General features: G+C 38.0%; 2 protein-coding genes across 4 annotated transcripts in view; one reads left to right on the top strand and one right to left on the bottom strand.

Moving 5' to 3' along the window:
* LOC127426107 (cell division control protein 42 homolog) overlaps positions 1-11,948 on the bottom strand; it is a 34,504-nt gene extending 22,556 nt beyond the window's left edge. For both annotated transcript variants that reach the window (XM_051672635.1, XM_051672636.1), the window contains exon 1: positions 11,814-11,948. The gene's annotated coding sequence lies outside the window, so the exon portion shown is untranslated. The remainder of the gene's footprint in view (positions 1-11,813) is intronic.
* Positions 11,949-13,149: 1,201 nt separating this feature from the next.
* On the top strand, positions 13,150-17,050 carry LOC127426075 (AP-5 complex subunit beta-1-like). 2 transcript variants are annotated; one of them, XM_051672578.1, is made up of 3 exons: positions 13,150-13,199; positions 13,321-13,476; positions 14,377-17,050. In XM_051672578.1, the coding sequence occupies exons 2-3, from the start codon at positions 13,333-13,335 to the stop codon at positions 17,035-17,037; spliced, it is 2,805 nt and encodes a 934-aa protein (XP_051528538.1). In that variant the 5' UTR covers positions 13,150-13,199; positions 13,321-13,332; the 3' UTR covers positions 17,038-17,050. The 2 variants fall into 2 exon arrangements, with proteins under 2 accessions (XP_051528538.1, XP_051528537.1); XM_051672577.1 differs by having other exon boundaries at positions 13,175-13,476.
* Positions 17,051-17,054: the final 4 nt, after the last annotated feature.

The following is a 17,054-nucleotide window of genomic DNA, read 5'->3' as shown; positions in this document are numbered from 1 at the left end:
TCTGATTTTTTTCATTAGCCCCACCACAAATTTGATAAATTTTTTAACATCTTTGGCTGCTGCATTGCGTCTTATATTTGGTCTCGCATATTCATTATTATAGGCTGTTTTAACATAGTCGGTTACAAAAAGTACAAAATATGGCATAATCAAAATATAAAGCATCCTTATGTCATTATGTGAAGACTCGCTGGCCAACTCAATGAAAATACTCAGAAAGCACGTCTCTCTGCTCTTCCTTCAACAGGGCTTGAAATGAACTTTTTAACCCACCAGCCAAGGTGGCTGATAGATGAAAACTTTTACTAGTGTTGTCACGGTACCAAAATTTCAGTAGTCGGTTAACGATACCAGTGAAATTTCACGGTTCTCGATACCAGTTTCGATACCACAGAATTTGCTAATATGAAAATGTGCTAATGAACACACTCCTTTAGCCTATTTAAAGTTAAATTTCAATGTAAATAATAAATTAAAAGATATGCATGTTTCCTTCAAGTGTTTCTAACACCTCTTTGTTTTTAAGCAGGGCCTTACTGAAATTCGTTTTATTTTTTCCCCCAAATCCTTTTTTTTTTTTATATATCATGTTTCCAGAATTCCATGTTTTAAAGTTTAATTTCATTTCATTATCAAAATGGTGTCTAATAAAAATTTTCCTTAAGTAAAAAATAGGGGGTCTGGGTAGCTCAGCGAGTATTGACGCTGACTACCACCCCTGGAGTCGTGAGTTCGAATCCAGGGTGTGCCGAGTGACTCCAGCCAGGTCTCCTAAGCAACCAAATTGGCCCCGTTGCTAGGGAGGGTAGAGTCACATGGGGTAACCTCGTGGTCGCTATAATATGTGGTTCTTGCCCTCAGTGGGGTGCATGGTAAGTTGTGAGTGGATCACGGAGAGTAGCATGAGCCTCCACATGCGGAGTCTCCGTGGTGTCATGCACAACAAGCCACGTGATAAAATATGCGGATTGACGGTCTCAGAAGCGGAGGCAACTGAGACTTGTCCTCTGCCACCCGGATTGAGGTGAGTAACTACGCCACCACGAGGACCTACTAAGTAGTGGGAATTGGCATTCCAAATATAGTGCACAATTTTAATAATTCCCACAAGTTCCACGTTCATAGCGCAGGAAATTCACTTAACAGTGCAGCTGCTAATTATTAAACCAATAGCTACAGATGAACAAATCAATAAACTTGTATTTGAATCAAACTGTAACTCCAGAAGATTCGCGAGTAAATCCGCTCTCTCCCTCTCTCTCACGTGCATCTGTCAGCAGCGCGTTGAGTGCTTGAGTTTAGCGTGAGCGCGGGCAGTGAGGGAGCACTTTGTCGGATAGTTACTGAACTTAAGATGTTACAGATGTATAAACTTTTCTAAACCTGTTAATTCAAAATGCAAATGCCGTTATACTGCATCTCCGTTAGCGAGCAACGTGATAAAACTATCGCTTCCGTTTATAATTAAAAAGCTGCAACACTGGAAGCGCGTGACTTGATCTATAGTTTTGACACCTTTCATATCTTGGCGCTCCATCATTTGTCATAATGCAGTACATCTGACAACAAAGGCAGAAATAGCAAAAATGCTTTGTGTACCAGCTGCATGGTGAAGAGAGAATTAAACACCTGTTACATCTCTCATCTCAATCTCTCCATCCAGGGTAGGAAATTAATGGGGGCTCTGGGCAAAAATGCCCCCTAAATTCAAAATACGGGGCAAAAAATGCCCCCGCAAAGAGATCTTGTTGTTTTATTAATAACATCCGATAGCCTATAGGCCTACTTCCAAATACATACATTGCGATCTTCATTGGAATTTTCGCTGAACATAATTTGTTTCGTGTCGTCCGTTGTGCAGAGTCAGTGGTGGATGCTCGCGCCATAAACGCACACAAACGGGCACTCGCTTCTCATGCTCTGCAGCAGTTCGGTGTTGTGCTCACGTGCTAAATTGCATGACCGTTTGGTCCTTTTGTTCAAAACATACTGTCCTAGTAAGAAACAGTCACTCCCTGTCCTATACCCTACTTACCTGCCCATCAGTTCATCTCACTTATGCATCTCTGTTTGAAAAGCCTCCTCACACCTGTTAGAAGCCAAAAGTGCAGGAGGGATGGATGTTTTTTTTATTTATTAATTAATCAGGTCTGAGAGAACACAAATATAAATGTAACCAAATGCTACAATGTAGTTAATAATATTAACAAAAATAATATCTGAATAAATAGCCTTGATGTGAAATAAAACATTATTAAATGATACAATAATAATTTTACATGAACCACTTTTAGTGTATGAAACCTCTGACTAATTTTCATTGTGAAATGTTTATTTTCGCATTGTTTTATTCAATTGGCATGGAGGAGTTGCTAAGTTTTTTTAAGCTCCTCATTCCAAATCTGGAGAAATGCTGTCATCTCTATGTCGGTGTATTAGTTTTGTAGACTATGTTAATTAGTAGCCAAAATGTTTGGAAATATGTGAATGAGGAAAAAAAAGTCGTTTCAGTAACAATGCACATTATGCAATGTACAGATCACGCAATTTTGTAATTATTGAAACGTGCCATTTTTCAAATTGAATTGTTTAAATTCTAACATAAAAGGATGACAGGGTCATTTTATAAGGTGAGAATAGAAAAAAAAATTGCCCTTGTAATGGTATTAATGAAAAATTGATTTCTGACCCTGGTTCCATCTGACCTATTACAGATATTGAGAAAAGTAGCCCCCCGTGAGGTTTAGGTGAGTTTATTGTAAAATTTCAGATGTTTTAGTGTTACGAGTTTTATTCCCCCCCAAAGTGTGTAAATTCCCCCCTTATGAGCTGTTTAAGGGGGGGAATTTCCCCTCATTTTCAGAAATGAATTTCAGGCCCTGAGTTATAACATATTTCTGTTGCACTCTCTTAAATTTCAGGTGTTTAGCTTTTATTATGAATCGTGCTTTTATTTTTGTGTGTTTTGCCGAAGTTTAACTTCTACGGATAAACAGTTCGCTACATGGCCCAGTGTAACTGTTAAAGTGCAAATGCCTTGATATAATTACTATTCACTGTCACTGCATCTTTTTTATTTTTCCATAAAAGTTTGAGACTGAAACTAACATTCTCTGACCTACGCAGGTCTTTTGACAGTTTTTTTCTGCTCCCCATGGCTCAGTATCTAGCCTGCTCAGTGCATCCATGTGAGAGCTAACAAACTCAGTGACTATTTATACACAGACACTAACTGCAATTTAAAAAGCAACAGGTGTGGGAAATTAACCTTTAATTGCCATTTAAACCTGTGTGTGTCACCTTGTGTGTCTGTAACAAGGCCAAACATTCAAGGGTATGTAAACTTTTGATCAGGGCCATTTGGGTGATTTCTGTTATCATTATGATTTAAAAAGGAGCCAAACAACTATGTGATGATAAATGGCTTCATATGATCACTATCCTTAAATAAAAGACAGTTTTTTTTGCATGATCAGTCATATTTTCAAAATCAATGCCAAAATTTCACAATTTCTGCCAGGGTATGCAAATTTTTGAGCACAACTATAGTCAACTTACGTTAACAAATGGAACCTTTTTGTAAAGTGTGACCAAATATTCATTTTTGGGTAAATCATCTCTTTGAGAGTACAAGTCAATTCTCACCAGTTGCATTAAAAATGGTTGTTTAATACTGACAAAATGCATTGAAAATGATAGATCAAATCCTGAGAGAACCTTGCTGCTAAATCAGTTATGTTGTAAATTCAAAACAGATATGCATATTAAAGACGGATAATATGCTTTCATTGTGTGTAATTTATTAATGTTATAGTGTTAATATTATTATAATGTATATTCTTATATACTTGTTAAAATTAACTGATTCACATGGCAGAGAAAATACATTAGATGGAGCTCTAGAAAGATGAGAGATGTAACAATTTTTCTTCACTCTTCAAATGGTATTATTGCACAAAGCGTTTTTTGCAATTTCTGCCTTTCTTGCCGTTTTATGAGGGAGCGCCACGATGTGACGAGACAAAATTAGATCTCTCCAATGTTGCACACTTGCAATGAAGACAGCTTTGTTGATTATAAACAGGAGCAACAGTTTTATCGCATCACTCGCTTAGAGATGTGGTACAACATCTTTCACATGTCCAACTAACAGGGTTATATCATTTATATATGTAAAATATAAAGTTCAGTAAATATGCTCTTCCCCACTGCTCGCACTCACAAGCTGCTGAACGCTGCACCACGAGTGAAGACGAGAGGGAGAGAGGGCGACGCGATAGAGGTAACTCCCCGATTATGATTAAAATTGTGCTCAATCCCCACAATCCTGCGCTACTGAGCTAACATTCATTATTGAGATTTTAATCAGGCTACTTGTCCGGTCGGGAAAGTACAATTCTCTTTAGCTCTTTAGTTCCAAATTTCCACTTGTCCCAGACACGCGTTAATGTTGAGCCTTGTATACAGTAGTAATTTATTTCTGTGACACTTTTTTCCATTTAAATTTAGCTTTTATTTTGAAGCCCTTTCCGTTTTTGTGTGTTTTAACGGAATTTTTCACCTCTGAAAAGTCAGTTGCTACGTGTCTCAAAGTGAATATTAAACTGCAAATGGCTACCATTTAATTAAATAAATATGTAGTCTGTATGAAGTGAATTTGTGCTCTGCTCGTGGTTATCTGCTACAAACAGAGCACTCGAGTGTAAGGCAAGGAGCACGTAAGAGCAGCCAACGTCAGCACAACACAGGCTCCACACATACAAGTACATGAGCGCGGTATCCCTACTGTTAACCGAGACGTTCGTTGAGCAGCTGGACTAGCTAATGAGAGCCGTACCATGTAAAGACCTGCAACCTTACTGACTGAAGTTAGGTTACTGTTAGGGATGCACTGATATGGAATTTCTGGGCTGATTCAATAACTGATAATTTACAGCTCATTGTGGCCAAAACCGATAACCTATCATAAAAAAAATTCATTTGTAATCCTTTAACCTGGAACTGCTAGCTAATTCATTAAAAGCTTCTCATTTAAAATATTTCATAAAAAAAGCTTAGAATGTAATGAACCAAAAATGTGCCTATATTACAGATGACAACACACTTGCATAAACTGCGGTGCCCATTTATATGAGCGTTTACGGTAATCCTGATGACTCACTACCAGAGAGAGAATAATGAACTCCAAACAGCTGTAATAATGCAATAAAACAAAATGAGGCGAAAAACAGAATATAATGAATATTAAACAACAAAACACACAATACAAACCCTAATCTCTGTATACATGGTGTAATATTTATGCTACCAGCAATACTGCGAGTGCAGTTGTGGTGTGTGTGATTGTGCGTGTTTGCATTGTGCTTATGCGCGTCTCGTTCATATACGCTTGTTACAGCGCTCATCTGTGACGGTTACACTGTATAACTTGTGAATGTGAACACAATCATAATGGGAATAGGTAACATCATACAGATCGAATAGACATGAGTCCTAACATTACAAAAGTCTCAACTCGTAAAATACAAGCACATTTGTTTCACTCAAAAACTAGTTTTTAGCCATCTCACGTCACTCTGTGAGAATTATTTCAAGGTAAAGGGATGTGTTTGAACTTGTTTTAATCTCAAAGCTGTGCTATAAGTAATGATGTGCTATTTCCCACATTTGGTAGCTTTTGTTTTTTAATAAGGCCCGATGAACAAGATGTAGTGACAACACTGGCCCGATAAGGCAAGTGGCAGTTCCATTAACTGGTGCATCCTGTCAAACACAATGAATTCCTATCAGAGTTGTGATAAGAAACCTCCTAGATAAGACGTAGTGTGTATACAAACATTGCACATCCTCAGAAAGCCTCTGCTTGGATGAATATTAAATGATGCAACTCTTGTTCAAAGTTGTATCATTTAGGCCTAGGCCAACAGAGTTTGGGACAATTTCACAAATATCATTGACCACATTTACATGCACTTAAGAAAATGGCTTATTCCAGGGTTTATGCAGCAAGCAGAGTTCTGAAACGTCCTGTAAACGAGAATGTCGCTTCCTTACGCCATTTAAAGGATTAAGAGAAAGCGGTTGAACGCACCCAGGTTTCTCCTGGAGAATGCAGTTTATGTGGCCACGTAAACACATTAGCGCTGTTCTTACAGGTTTTTGAAGAGTTTGCATGTGCAGGGCTCGACAATAAGGACTGCCCGATGGCCCGGGGCCAGTGTGAGAAAGATTCGGGCCAGTTACCAGAACTGTCACTTGCCTGACCGGGCCAGTGCTGCATTTATAACATTAGTGCAAGCAAACAACAAGAGAGAGAGCACAAAAATTACACAGAGCAAACGAAGCCTTCTAACCGAGGAGCGAGTGCGAGTATATTTATCTCGCAAAGACGCGCCAATGCACAATATACTGGACACGCCAAGGCGCAGTCGCATGCACGCACAAGATCGTGCAAACACCGAGTGCACTCTCCTAGCACTGTCCTCGCTCTTTTCCAAGTGTCTTAGCAGCAGCTATTACCAATGTGTAGAAAATAGCAGGAAAAAAAACCCACTTAATGAATTCCGTAGTGGGATTTAACATCTTGTTCAACATTTTAAGTATCCCCACACATTCCGTGTTCACAGTGCGCAAAATCCCCACATTTTTCGTTTTTACATGTTGGTGAAAATTAGTAATCCACACATTGGAACACTAGGACTAAAAAATCCATGTCTCTCCGTGCATGTCTCATCATCATCTCTCTCCGTGCAGTGTAGACTGTTTAACATGCATGTGCTCTCGTAAAGGGACAGAGCGCTAGTTTTATTCCCACTGTAAAAAAAAAAAAAAAAAAAAAAAACACATTTTCCTCATTAAATACATACGTAATAAACGCTGTTAAACCCCAGTTATACACGTGTCTGGAAATCACAAGCTGCTCAGTATCCAAAATGTAAGTATACATTTAATTAGGTAATGTTTCAAAACGTGAACATTAATTCAACATGATAATGGCGTTTGATATGCAAAGAAGAAAAAGATCACTTTGGCTATTAGGTTATTATTATCAGAGCTGTTCAGCTGCAGGGTGAAAATGAATATTTGAAACAGTCTACTTCATATCATCCTCATAAAACACCTGTTACATGTCTCATTTCTGGACCATACAGGTCTTTTTGTTTTTGTTCATTGCATATCAGTCAGTGTTGGTCTTGTTTGGGTTGTCTGATACACATTGTTAATTCACAGATTAGGCCTGATATCTACCTACAGTATATTACACATCACAACCGATTTAGTAGCAAGTCTGTTCTCTCAGCCAATAATCAAATCTTTAACTCAATGAATAATCTTTGATCCTTCTTGTGAAAACACTACACATGGGCAAAGACAGAGACATAGCACGTGTGGAGGCTTCACGCTATTCTCCGCGGCATCCATGCACAACTCACCACACACCCCACTGAGAGCGAACCACATTATAGTGACCACAAGGAGGTTACCCCATGTGACTCTCCCCTCCCTAGCAACCGGGCCAATTTGGCTGCTTAGGAGACCTGGCTGAAGTCACTCAGCACACCCTGGATTCGAACTCATGACTCCAGGTGTGGTAGTCAGCGTCTTTACTCGCTGAGCTACCCAGGCCCCTGAGGGGCACTGTATTAAAAACATAAGATATGTAAAAGTATTTATCTTTGGACATATTTTTTAAAGCCATGATGGTAAAAACAGCTATTTGTCATTTTTGTGTTTTGTGTTGAAGCACTGGCCTACCATGGTCAGTAGAAAAAATCCTTAGGGTTGAGCCCTGATGTGCGTGGAACAGAGCGGATAGCTAATTTGAGGGCTGTACTATATTGAGGAAAAGTGTGATATGTGATATGATACCGTCATCGGAGCGTGGAACAACGGAACCTCCACCGCCAAAATAAACTGAACAATCTATCCCAGAGATCGCAAACATAGTTGTCTTTTGTTCCAAATTACAAATAGACTGTGAATAATATCTACAGTTTTACCATTAGCTATGTAGCAGATATTCAAATTAATCTTCAATTATTTATTTTTAAAAAGCATATGAATATAAAGTTAATTTCACCATATTGTGGGATATCCTAAACAAATCTTTGTAAAATATTTTGGTATTTTTACATTGTAATTCTTGTTCATATTATTTTCAAAATTAGTTTGTTTTTGTAGGACTTTTTTTTTTTTATTACATCCAAAAGCGCTTGTACAACGTGCTTGTTGTCAGTCCACGCCGAACTTGATGGAGAGGAATGATTTCACGGGACAGTTCGTTGATGGAGTTCGTCTACACAAACCACAGCAGCCAATAAACAAGCCAAGTTTGAGTTTGTATATCCTGGCGTCTGGTCTCATCAGGATCTGCACACGCACAAATATCAGTTAGCCTGTTGGACTTACGTGCATGTGCGTGCTCCAGAGATAGCACACGTGACAAACAGATTCGTGTGTCAGATGAGAAGTATTTTTAGCACTTAATAAGCGCTGAACGCAAGATGAATGTCATTGAATTTTCTGAATTTCATTGAAATTTTCAATGCTGGAGAAACCCTGTCCATGTCTATTAAATTTTCTCAGTCTCACGTGAAGCCCTGCCCACTGAAGGATACACACACATAAATATTTACATATTGCAATATACACTATATAGCAAAATCTCTATCGACCGACACTTTATATCGTCGCCACAATATATATCGTCACATCGCCCAGCCCTACGTCCATGTTTATGCGCTCAAGCTCAGTGGGGGAATCCCGGAAGTTGACGTAAGAGACTATTGCAACAATGCTGCTGCAGGTCGTGATGGAAAGTTAAGGAAACAAACTCCACAACAACTCCGAAATACCTGGAAACAAAACAAAGCAACAGAGAATAAAATAGCGACGTCTTCCTTGGATACTATGTATGTTATTTACAGAATCGTAGAGGGGAAATTATGTTTGTGTGCAGAAAGCAGCAAACTGACCAAGCCGCATGTATACGGGAGTATAGAAAAAGCTGCGAACACAAGGCATGTAAATGGGAATGCCACTTTTCAGCCTTAAGCAGCTTTCTTGCAATGAACTACTTTCTGGTGTCCATGTAAATGGGCTCACTGATATACTGTGTTAATGCATTCTAAGCACATTTCCATGTGGTCAAATGCGAGTGGCAAATTCGGTGCCGAAATAACTGGATTAAGGCCAAACTTAAAAAGTCTAGCAATGCAACCAAAGCCCACAGGCATACCCTGACAGTAAATCCCAGTTTTTTCAAATCACCATGGATTTGGGTCTAGCCTATGCTTTGAGTCAATCTCACCCTGTATTTCCCAAATACACTCTGATATTAAGGGTGCACATGCATCCAAATACACCTATTAATAGTGGTCATGTTATACAACAAGGAAAAATTGGTTTTATTAGTTCATACTATGTGATTCTCGTTCAAGTCCTGCCTTCTTCCTGTGATGGTTAAACAATTCATTTGTGGCAGGAAAAAGCATTTCCTCAATGAGCAGAACCAAGAAAGTCACAACGTGTTGCAAAACACAATGATGCAAGTAAAACTTGCCAATCTTAAGCTCTGCTTACACCTTTACCAGTTTTAATGAGTTCATTTGAGTGGCACAGATCAATGTTTTGGTAACTACACATCCTTATAGGCCAAGGGGGTTGAAATCAATACAAAAACAGTTGCACTGATGCAAATATCCATAATTACTGCTGACTACTGCAATTCTTTGAAATTTACACGATCCAAAACCTGTAGAAAAGTCAAAAACAGTGCTAAAAAAGAAGAAAAGAAGAAAAAGGCATGGGCTATAGAATGAGTATGTGTGTAAGAGAGAGTCAGAGATATCCCCAACACAATGAGGTTTGTGAGATGGTCAGCTAGTACCTTTGGAACCACAAATCTGATTAACCATTGAAACAAACAAAACTGTTTCCTAAAGATATTACGAGATGTAATAACATCACTAATATTAACATGACATAAATGACTATAGGAATATGCACAGAAACATATGCCCATAAACTACATACACACACATACACATACATATATATATATATATATACACACACATATACATATTCAACACCACCCCGTGATCGCTCGTATTACTATTACAGAAAATAGCTTTAAATGGTTTAAACTAACAACATCAGCATTACGGCTCATCACAGCTGAAAGACAAAACAGACTAATTAATTACACAAACTAAAGGTGCTTACCTCTTACCAGAGTTTCCACATTGGAGAAGACGTAGTGTTCAAAATGGCGGAGGACATTGCGGTTTCTATAGTAAAAAACCCTTGCGCACCGGCTACCGTGAAATAGAGAGGAATACCCCCGCTTGGATGGCTATATTTTTACACTGAGAAAATAGGATGCATTTCACCAAAATGCCATTATCTTCAGAAAGCTAACAGACTACAGCATCATCAACAAGTGATCGCACACGCTCCATCCCTCTCTCTCTCTCTCTCTCTCTCTCTCTCACACACGCACGCGCGCATCCTTGTTTCTCCAATAACTTGTTAGAAACAGCCCAAGCTGTGATACTAGTAGTTCTTAAGTGAAGTTTTTAACAGGCTTGGACACATCATTTGGTTTGAACAGGCTATGGCAGATTCTGATCCATCGCGTAAGAAAGTAGTGCCATGCACAAATGCTTTTTTTGTGACCATACTCAGTTTGTCCTAATTTTTTGCTTGTTCATTGAACTGATGTATATGAGCAATATCACACTCGCAATCGTGCTATATGGCCCTAAATCAGCACTTCAGTGATTACCTATGGCCTGTGACCAAATCACAGCAGTGCTGATATAGGGCTATACAGCACGACTGCGAGTGTGATATTGCTTAAATATATACATACATACATATATACACGTACATATATACGTACACATACACACACGCACACACGTGTGTGTGTGTGTATATATATATATATATATATATATATATATATATATATATATATATGCTAAGATCAACAATTCAATTGTGTAATTTCATCCCAGTTTAATATACACAAACAGATTCAATGGCAAATAATTAATACACTGTAAAAATCTATTAATCAGCCTTACTTAAAAAAGCATTTAAACCGATTGCCTTAAAGAAATCGAGTAAATTGGCAGTAAACGTACTTATTTGGCTCAAATAAAGTGAACTAGGAACAGTCCACTTTACTTGAGCCAAATAAGTATATTTACTTTAAGGCAACTGGTTTCCTCACTTTTGTTTTAAGTCAACTTCTTACATTTTACAGTGTAATAAATCAGTTCAACATATTTCTACTCGCAGTGATGCTGTGACTGCAGGCCACCAAACCACAACATTTCAACTGACCTCTCTGCACATTCATTTTACAACAACCACAGCAAATTACACTATTAATACTCATATAATGACAATATGAAATAATAAACAAATTATGACAGTTATCCGTCGTTTCCTGGCGATTGCCCTCTACGGATGAGAGATTTAAAGCCAGAAAATGCTTTGTATTTAAAACATATATCCTTTAGATCAACTGATACATTTATATAAATAGTAAATAGATTAAAAATAATATGATTATCGCTGTAAAAGTGTCTGAGGTAAAATCTGACCGGTTCTCCTCAGCTAGCCGCCTGTGCTAACTGCCGTATGGTGCCATTGAACACGTTAAATTAATAAAATATCCATCCAAAATGTCTCAGTTATTTACGTGCACATTTATAACTTGATATCCCATAAGTTCGAGCGATGGTATTGGTTATAGGAAGACAAATGTTGTTTATATTTTGAGCGTCATTGGCACTCACCGTATCCTTTCTGTTTGATTCTCTGCGCCGGGCGTTGGCAGGTCCGCGCGCTCGGGGTTTCCTGCAGTACAGAGCAGGGGCGAGCAGTGCGCTGCGTCACTCTATTTAAAGACTTTAACAGTAGACATATGATGATTTTATTACAAACACTGCAAAATGGAAAGAATTAAAACACTAAGATGACTCTTAATATATGAAAACATTTCCTTTTGATGTACATGCCCCTTATGTATAGCCTACATATGGCCTTTTTTGTATTTATAGGCAATGAATTGTATGTTTTACATTAATATTTGGGTAGGAAAATAAAATTCAGTGAATTTTGTCTAGAAAGAAATACATTTTATGGCATTCCTTTGCCATTCACGAGTTCATTTATTTATTTAACATAATCAATGTGGTGCTCATATATATATATATTATTATTGTTTATTATTATTAATTTTATTATTATTATTACTATTATTATCATCGTTTTACACGAGACTTGGAATACTATATTTAAAATCATAAGTAAATGTAAATGTAAATATACATATGTATTTATCTTTTTGAGTATAATTACTTTTGAATATATTTATAATATTCTGGAATTTTTCAAGGGTGAAAAAGAAAAATGAATGGGCTTTTTTCGTCCTGACATAAGAACTAAATCAATTGTATGGCTTTACTTTGTAATCCATAAATTAATTCGTTGATTTTACATCATAAAAATGGCAGTCGTGGGCTGGATCAAATGTTTTATTATTCTCCTATTAATATGACGAAAATGGGATTACAACTTTGAAAGACATTAATGTCGTTGTAAATATACATCTTTGAATATTTTTTTATAATAGTATGGAGCTACTTTATGGAACTTGCAGAAACATACTGTAACTGTATATTTTCTTTTAATATATTTTTTTATTATTATTAACCACGCATAATTAATGGTAGATTCTCTGATTTTATTATTATTATTATTATTATTATTACTACTATTATTATTATTATTCCACATTCTAATTCAGGTTGCTTTTTGACCTACTTCTCTAAATATTTAAACCATATAAACCACCACACGATGGCAGTAAAGATATTTTTAAAGAAACTAGGGTCACATCACCGTGATATGTTAAAAGTCCCAAAGTTAAAGTGCGTTTTATGTGATAGTCGTAAAATAATCAGATTTTTTTTTTTAAAACAAAATAATCCAGAATTTTTTTTATATCTAAAATAATGCTAATATAGCAAATAAATAATTATTCTGAAACTATTTCGGGGGGTATAGTCTTTTATTTTGAAGTTGATACATTCCTGTCATTGCCTGATTTATCACATGACAGCTTGAGAAACACATGATTTTTGGAGACGTCAGTAGATTTTTAAGTGTAGATCTGACGGGTGAGTTGCTAAATAAAAAAAATACCCTCCTTAGCAATATTTTAATGATCGCGTTTAATGATACTATTAAACCCATACACAGCGCCCTCGATATGTGCATAAACATATTCTGTATTGACAGTTTATCTTCATCATGACTATTGGGGACGTCTGGGATCAGAGAATATCTGCCTTTCTGCTGAGCCCGTCTCAGTTTTTAGCCACCACCACTCCAGAAAGTTTCTTGGATGAACTTCTACGCGAACTGAGGAATGATAAAGCAAATGATCAACTCAAGGTAATGAGAAAACACACACACACACCATACATTTACTAAATTATCCGTTAGAAGTTAATGCAGTAGTATAACACGGTATTTTAATGTATTACATTGCATATAAATTTCAAAATTATATTTAGCATAAAAACAAACATATACAAACTTGTTTTTATATCATTGTGGGGACTCTCCATAGACTTCCATGCATTATATGGATTTTATACAGAGCTAACGATAATTTCTATCCCCTAAACCTAACACTCACAGAAACCTTTTTGAATTTTTACATTTCAAAAAACAGCGTTTAGTGTGTTTAATAAGCCATTTCCCTCATGGGGACCGCTGGCTGCACCCCACAAGGTAGGTGATCTCAGGTCTACTATCCTAACCAAATGTCCCCACAATGTAGTATAAACATGTATAAAAAAAAAGTCTATTTTTAGGACCATTAGGACTTTTTGCATTACACTTTTACATTATTTTCATGACAGTGAAGCACAGCAGCAAAAATTATTGTAAAATATGTCATACAATTTTCATTTAAATTAGCAGCTGTACAACAAGCACTGTCATAATGTATAAATACTTAAAAATATAAATCTAATTTTGTAATAATTTCATATTTAATCTAATATTTATTTTCTCATTTATTACTTTGGGGATGTTTAATTGTCATTAGACCTAAATTGTGCCGATGCAAAAATCATGGCATATGAATAATATGATTGAGTACCATGGTGTATATCAACGTACCATAATATTACTATCAATGTATCATGGTACTACCAGTACTTTAATGTAAGGTTTTCAGTTGTTGAAGTTGTTGGACTTAGTATGTATATAGCTTTGTTAGAATTGTGCATTTTCCTGTTTAATATTGTTTTTTTTTGTTTGTTTTTTTTTGTTTTGTTTTCCAAGATACTCCTTCTGTCTGTGTTATTGGAGCATCCAAACATTCTATGCCTTTCTGCCACAGTGGGAGAAGAGACAGCCCTTGAACTTCTGTCGGTCTTTACCCACACACCACAAAAATCCATCAACCTCAAATGCAATGTAATGCTGGCCATCACCAACGTCATAATATGCACATCCTGCTTGGCCACCCACTCAAAGATGGCTGAAGACTGGCTTGACCTTTTATTTCAAATCATTCAGGACACAAATGACTACAGATGTGGCTTAACCCAGCAGCCTATAAGGGCTATGGCCTGTGAGTGCCTATTAGAAATGGAGACCTGTAACCCTGGTCTGCTTTCTCAAAAGCTAGAGGCCCTATACACTCTAAAACATCAAGAAACTACACTTTTGCATCAGTCTTACTGCATGCTGTATACATTAGGGCTGAAGAATGCCATACGGACCTTGACAAACCAAAAAGATGTTACTGATCTAGAGTTCAAGAGTGTTTTGGGAGGAAATGAAGGGTTTGCTTGGAAAAGTAGCCCATTACCCTTGAACTGGTTGCCTATAAACATGATGGTGCAGGTCCCACGCTTACCACAAGGACTGGATTGCAAGGAACTGAAGTCCATAATGTCCTCACTTTTGGAAGAGTCTTACCTACTGACGCCCATTTCCCAGTCTGCCCTGCTCAGAGAGCTTGTGGAAATCGTCGCTATGGTGCCAGGACTCTCTCCTGCGCTATTCAAATCCCAGCTTCTTCGACTTTTTGGTACTGCTGAAGTTGAGCTCATGCACGCTATGCTGTTCATGAAGGACACATTCACCGATAGTCTTTTTACAGGTGAGGACGAGAACTTCCTGCTCAAACGTCTTGTGGGCATGGCGCAACATCCGCTCCTAAGAATTCCAGAGAAGCTCTTCTACATGGATTGTATCCTGCACTTCCCTGAAAACAGGCCCATATCGAGCTCTGTAGAAGAGAGTTTACCTGTGCTGGTTACGCAACCTTTGGCAGCATCTCTTCTTCCAACAGTCTTCAATGATAGTGCTACCATGCTTTGCCGACTAAACCTTCTTTGTCTGGTCCACCTTGAAGCTGATGAGGGTGAAGCAGACAAAGGGATTGGCTACCTGTTCGATCACATAATGGCGCTTCTCAAAATCGTAGACAATGATGGAAGCAGAGAAGTGGTTGTGACCTCGTTCAGGGCGTTGTTTATTTTCCTCATGCACTTCAACAGCATGAAAGACCTCTCGGAGAAGTTGGTAAACAAATTATGTGATCTGTATTCCAGGCATTGCTGCCTCGCGCCAAACTTGATTGGCCTCGCTGATCGAATCCAAGAATGTCTGGATGACTCCATATGGTCCGTGAAGTTGTTGAGAGGGCTTCAAAAATGCATTATGGAAATGCCTCAGTTGCAGCTCACAATTCATAATTTGAGTTGGCATTTGAAGGTGTTAAAAAGAGTGGCGAAAGAAGGACAAATTACACAAAGAAACACAATCTACCTTCTTCTCAATGTTCTCATCAATTCCAATTTGTGTGAAAGAGGAAATTGGCAAGTTGGAAATGCAATTCTTGCGGTTTGTCGCAACTTGTTGGAGCACCCTTCCATTGATCAAGTCTTTATCGAGTTGGCTGACCTGTTGCAATACATATCGGTGCAGTATGACGACACTGACATTAAGGATCATGCTCGCTTCTACTACACACTGCTCACTAACCTTTCATGGGAAAAATTGACAGGGGTTCTTGCTAAAGGACCTGATGGAGGACGAGCCAAGGAACGGTCGCATTCTGCCATTATGGCTGATAGCGAAGGGATTGCCAATAACCTGACTGTACACAAAACCGAACGACATGTTTTGCAATTAATAAAAGTGCAAGGGAAAGACTTGAAAAGCACTTTGGCAAGTACCAACTCATTGGAGACATCAGGAGAGTCCAAGAATTGGTTGGAGGTTTATCAAGGACAGTTCCAGATGCCCGGCTTTGGATCTGAGTTCACCTTGAGATACAATCTTACTCATGTGCAAGAAACCGATCCTTTGTTTGATAGAATCTTTACAATTTGTCTCCACTTTGAGCTTAAAGACTCCAACTACGCTAAGGTAAGTGACATACATGTGCCATGCATGTTCAGAGAACGGAACCCCCCCGAGGTCAGTGTTCAACTGAAACCCTTTCAGCCTTACCCAACAACTCTTCACGTTAGTGCTGTATTTACCACCCAAGATGGACGTTGCTGGCACACCCAATTACCTGATGCAAGCATTTCATTCCCAGAGATATTTCTTCCTCTCCCTTTACCGCTAAACACACCACGTGAATGCAAAGAGGAAGTGTTTGACAGTATATGGAAGGCTGCAGCCTCTGGGAATCCAGACAAGTCTGCTATCAGTCTGTTTTGTTTCAAGACTGGAGATAAGAGTCTGGCTGATTTGATCAAGATGAATTTTGAGGGTTTCCTGATCGCAGAACAGCAAAGCAAAAGATCATGGAAAGTCTTGTTCTTTCTTCCACCCATGTTTCATGTTCTGTTGATGATCAAACAGGCTGAGGACGCTGTTCAAATCAGCGTTGCAACAGACGATTGGGAGCTGTTACCTTTTGTCAACTCTTACCTTCAAAATATTACTGAACATTGTAGCTCGACAATAGCACATGGATAAATGGATGTTTTGCTATC

The sequence above is a fragment of the Myxocyprinus asiaticus genome, chromosome 35 (genome assembly GCF_019703515.2).
Source record: "Myxocyprinus asiaticus isolate MX2 ecotype Aquarium Trade chromosome 35, UBuf_Myxa_2, whole genome shotgun sequence".
Lineage (NCBI taxonomy): Eukaryota > Metazoa > Chordata > Actinopteri > Cypriniformes > Catostomidae > Myxocyprinus > Myxocyprinus asiaticus.
The sequence above is the reverse complement of the archived record's forward strand: the minus strand, read 5'-3'. Positions and strand labels throughout refer to the sequence as shown.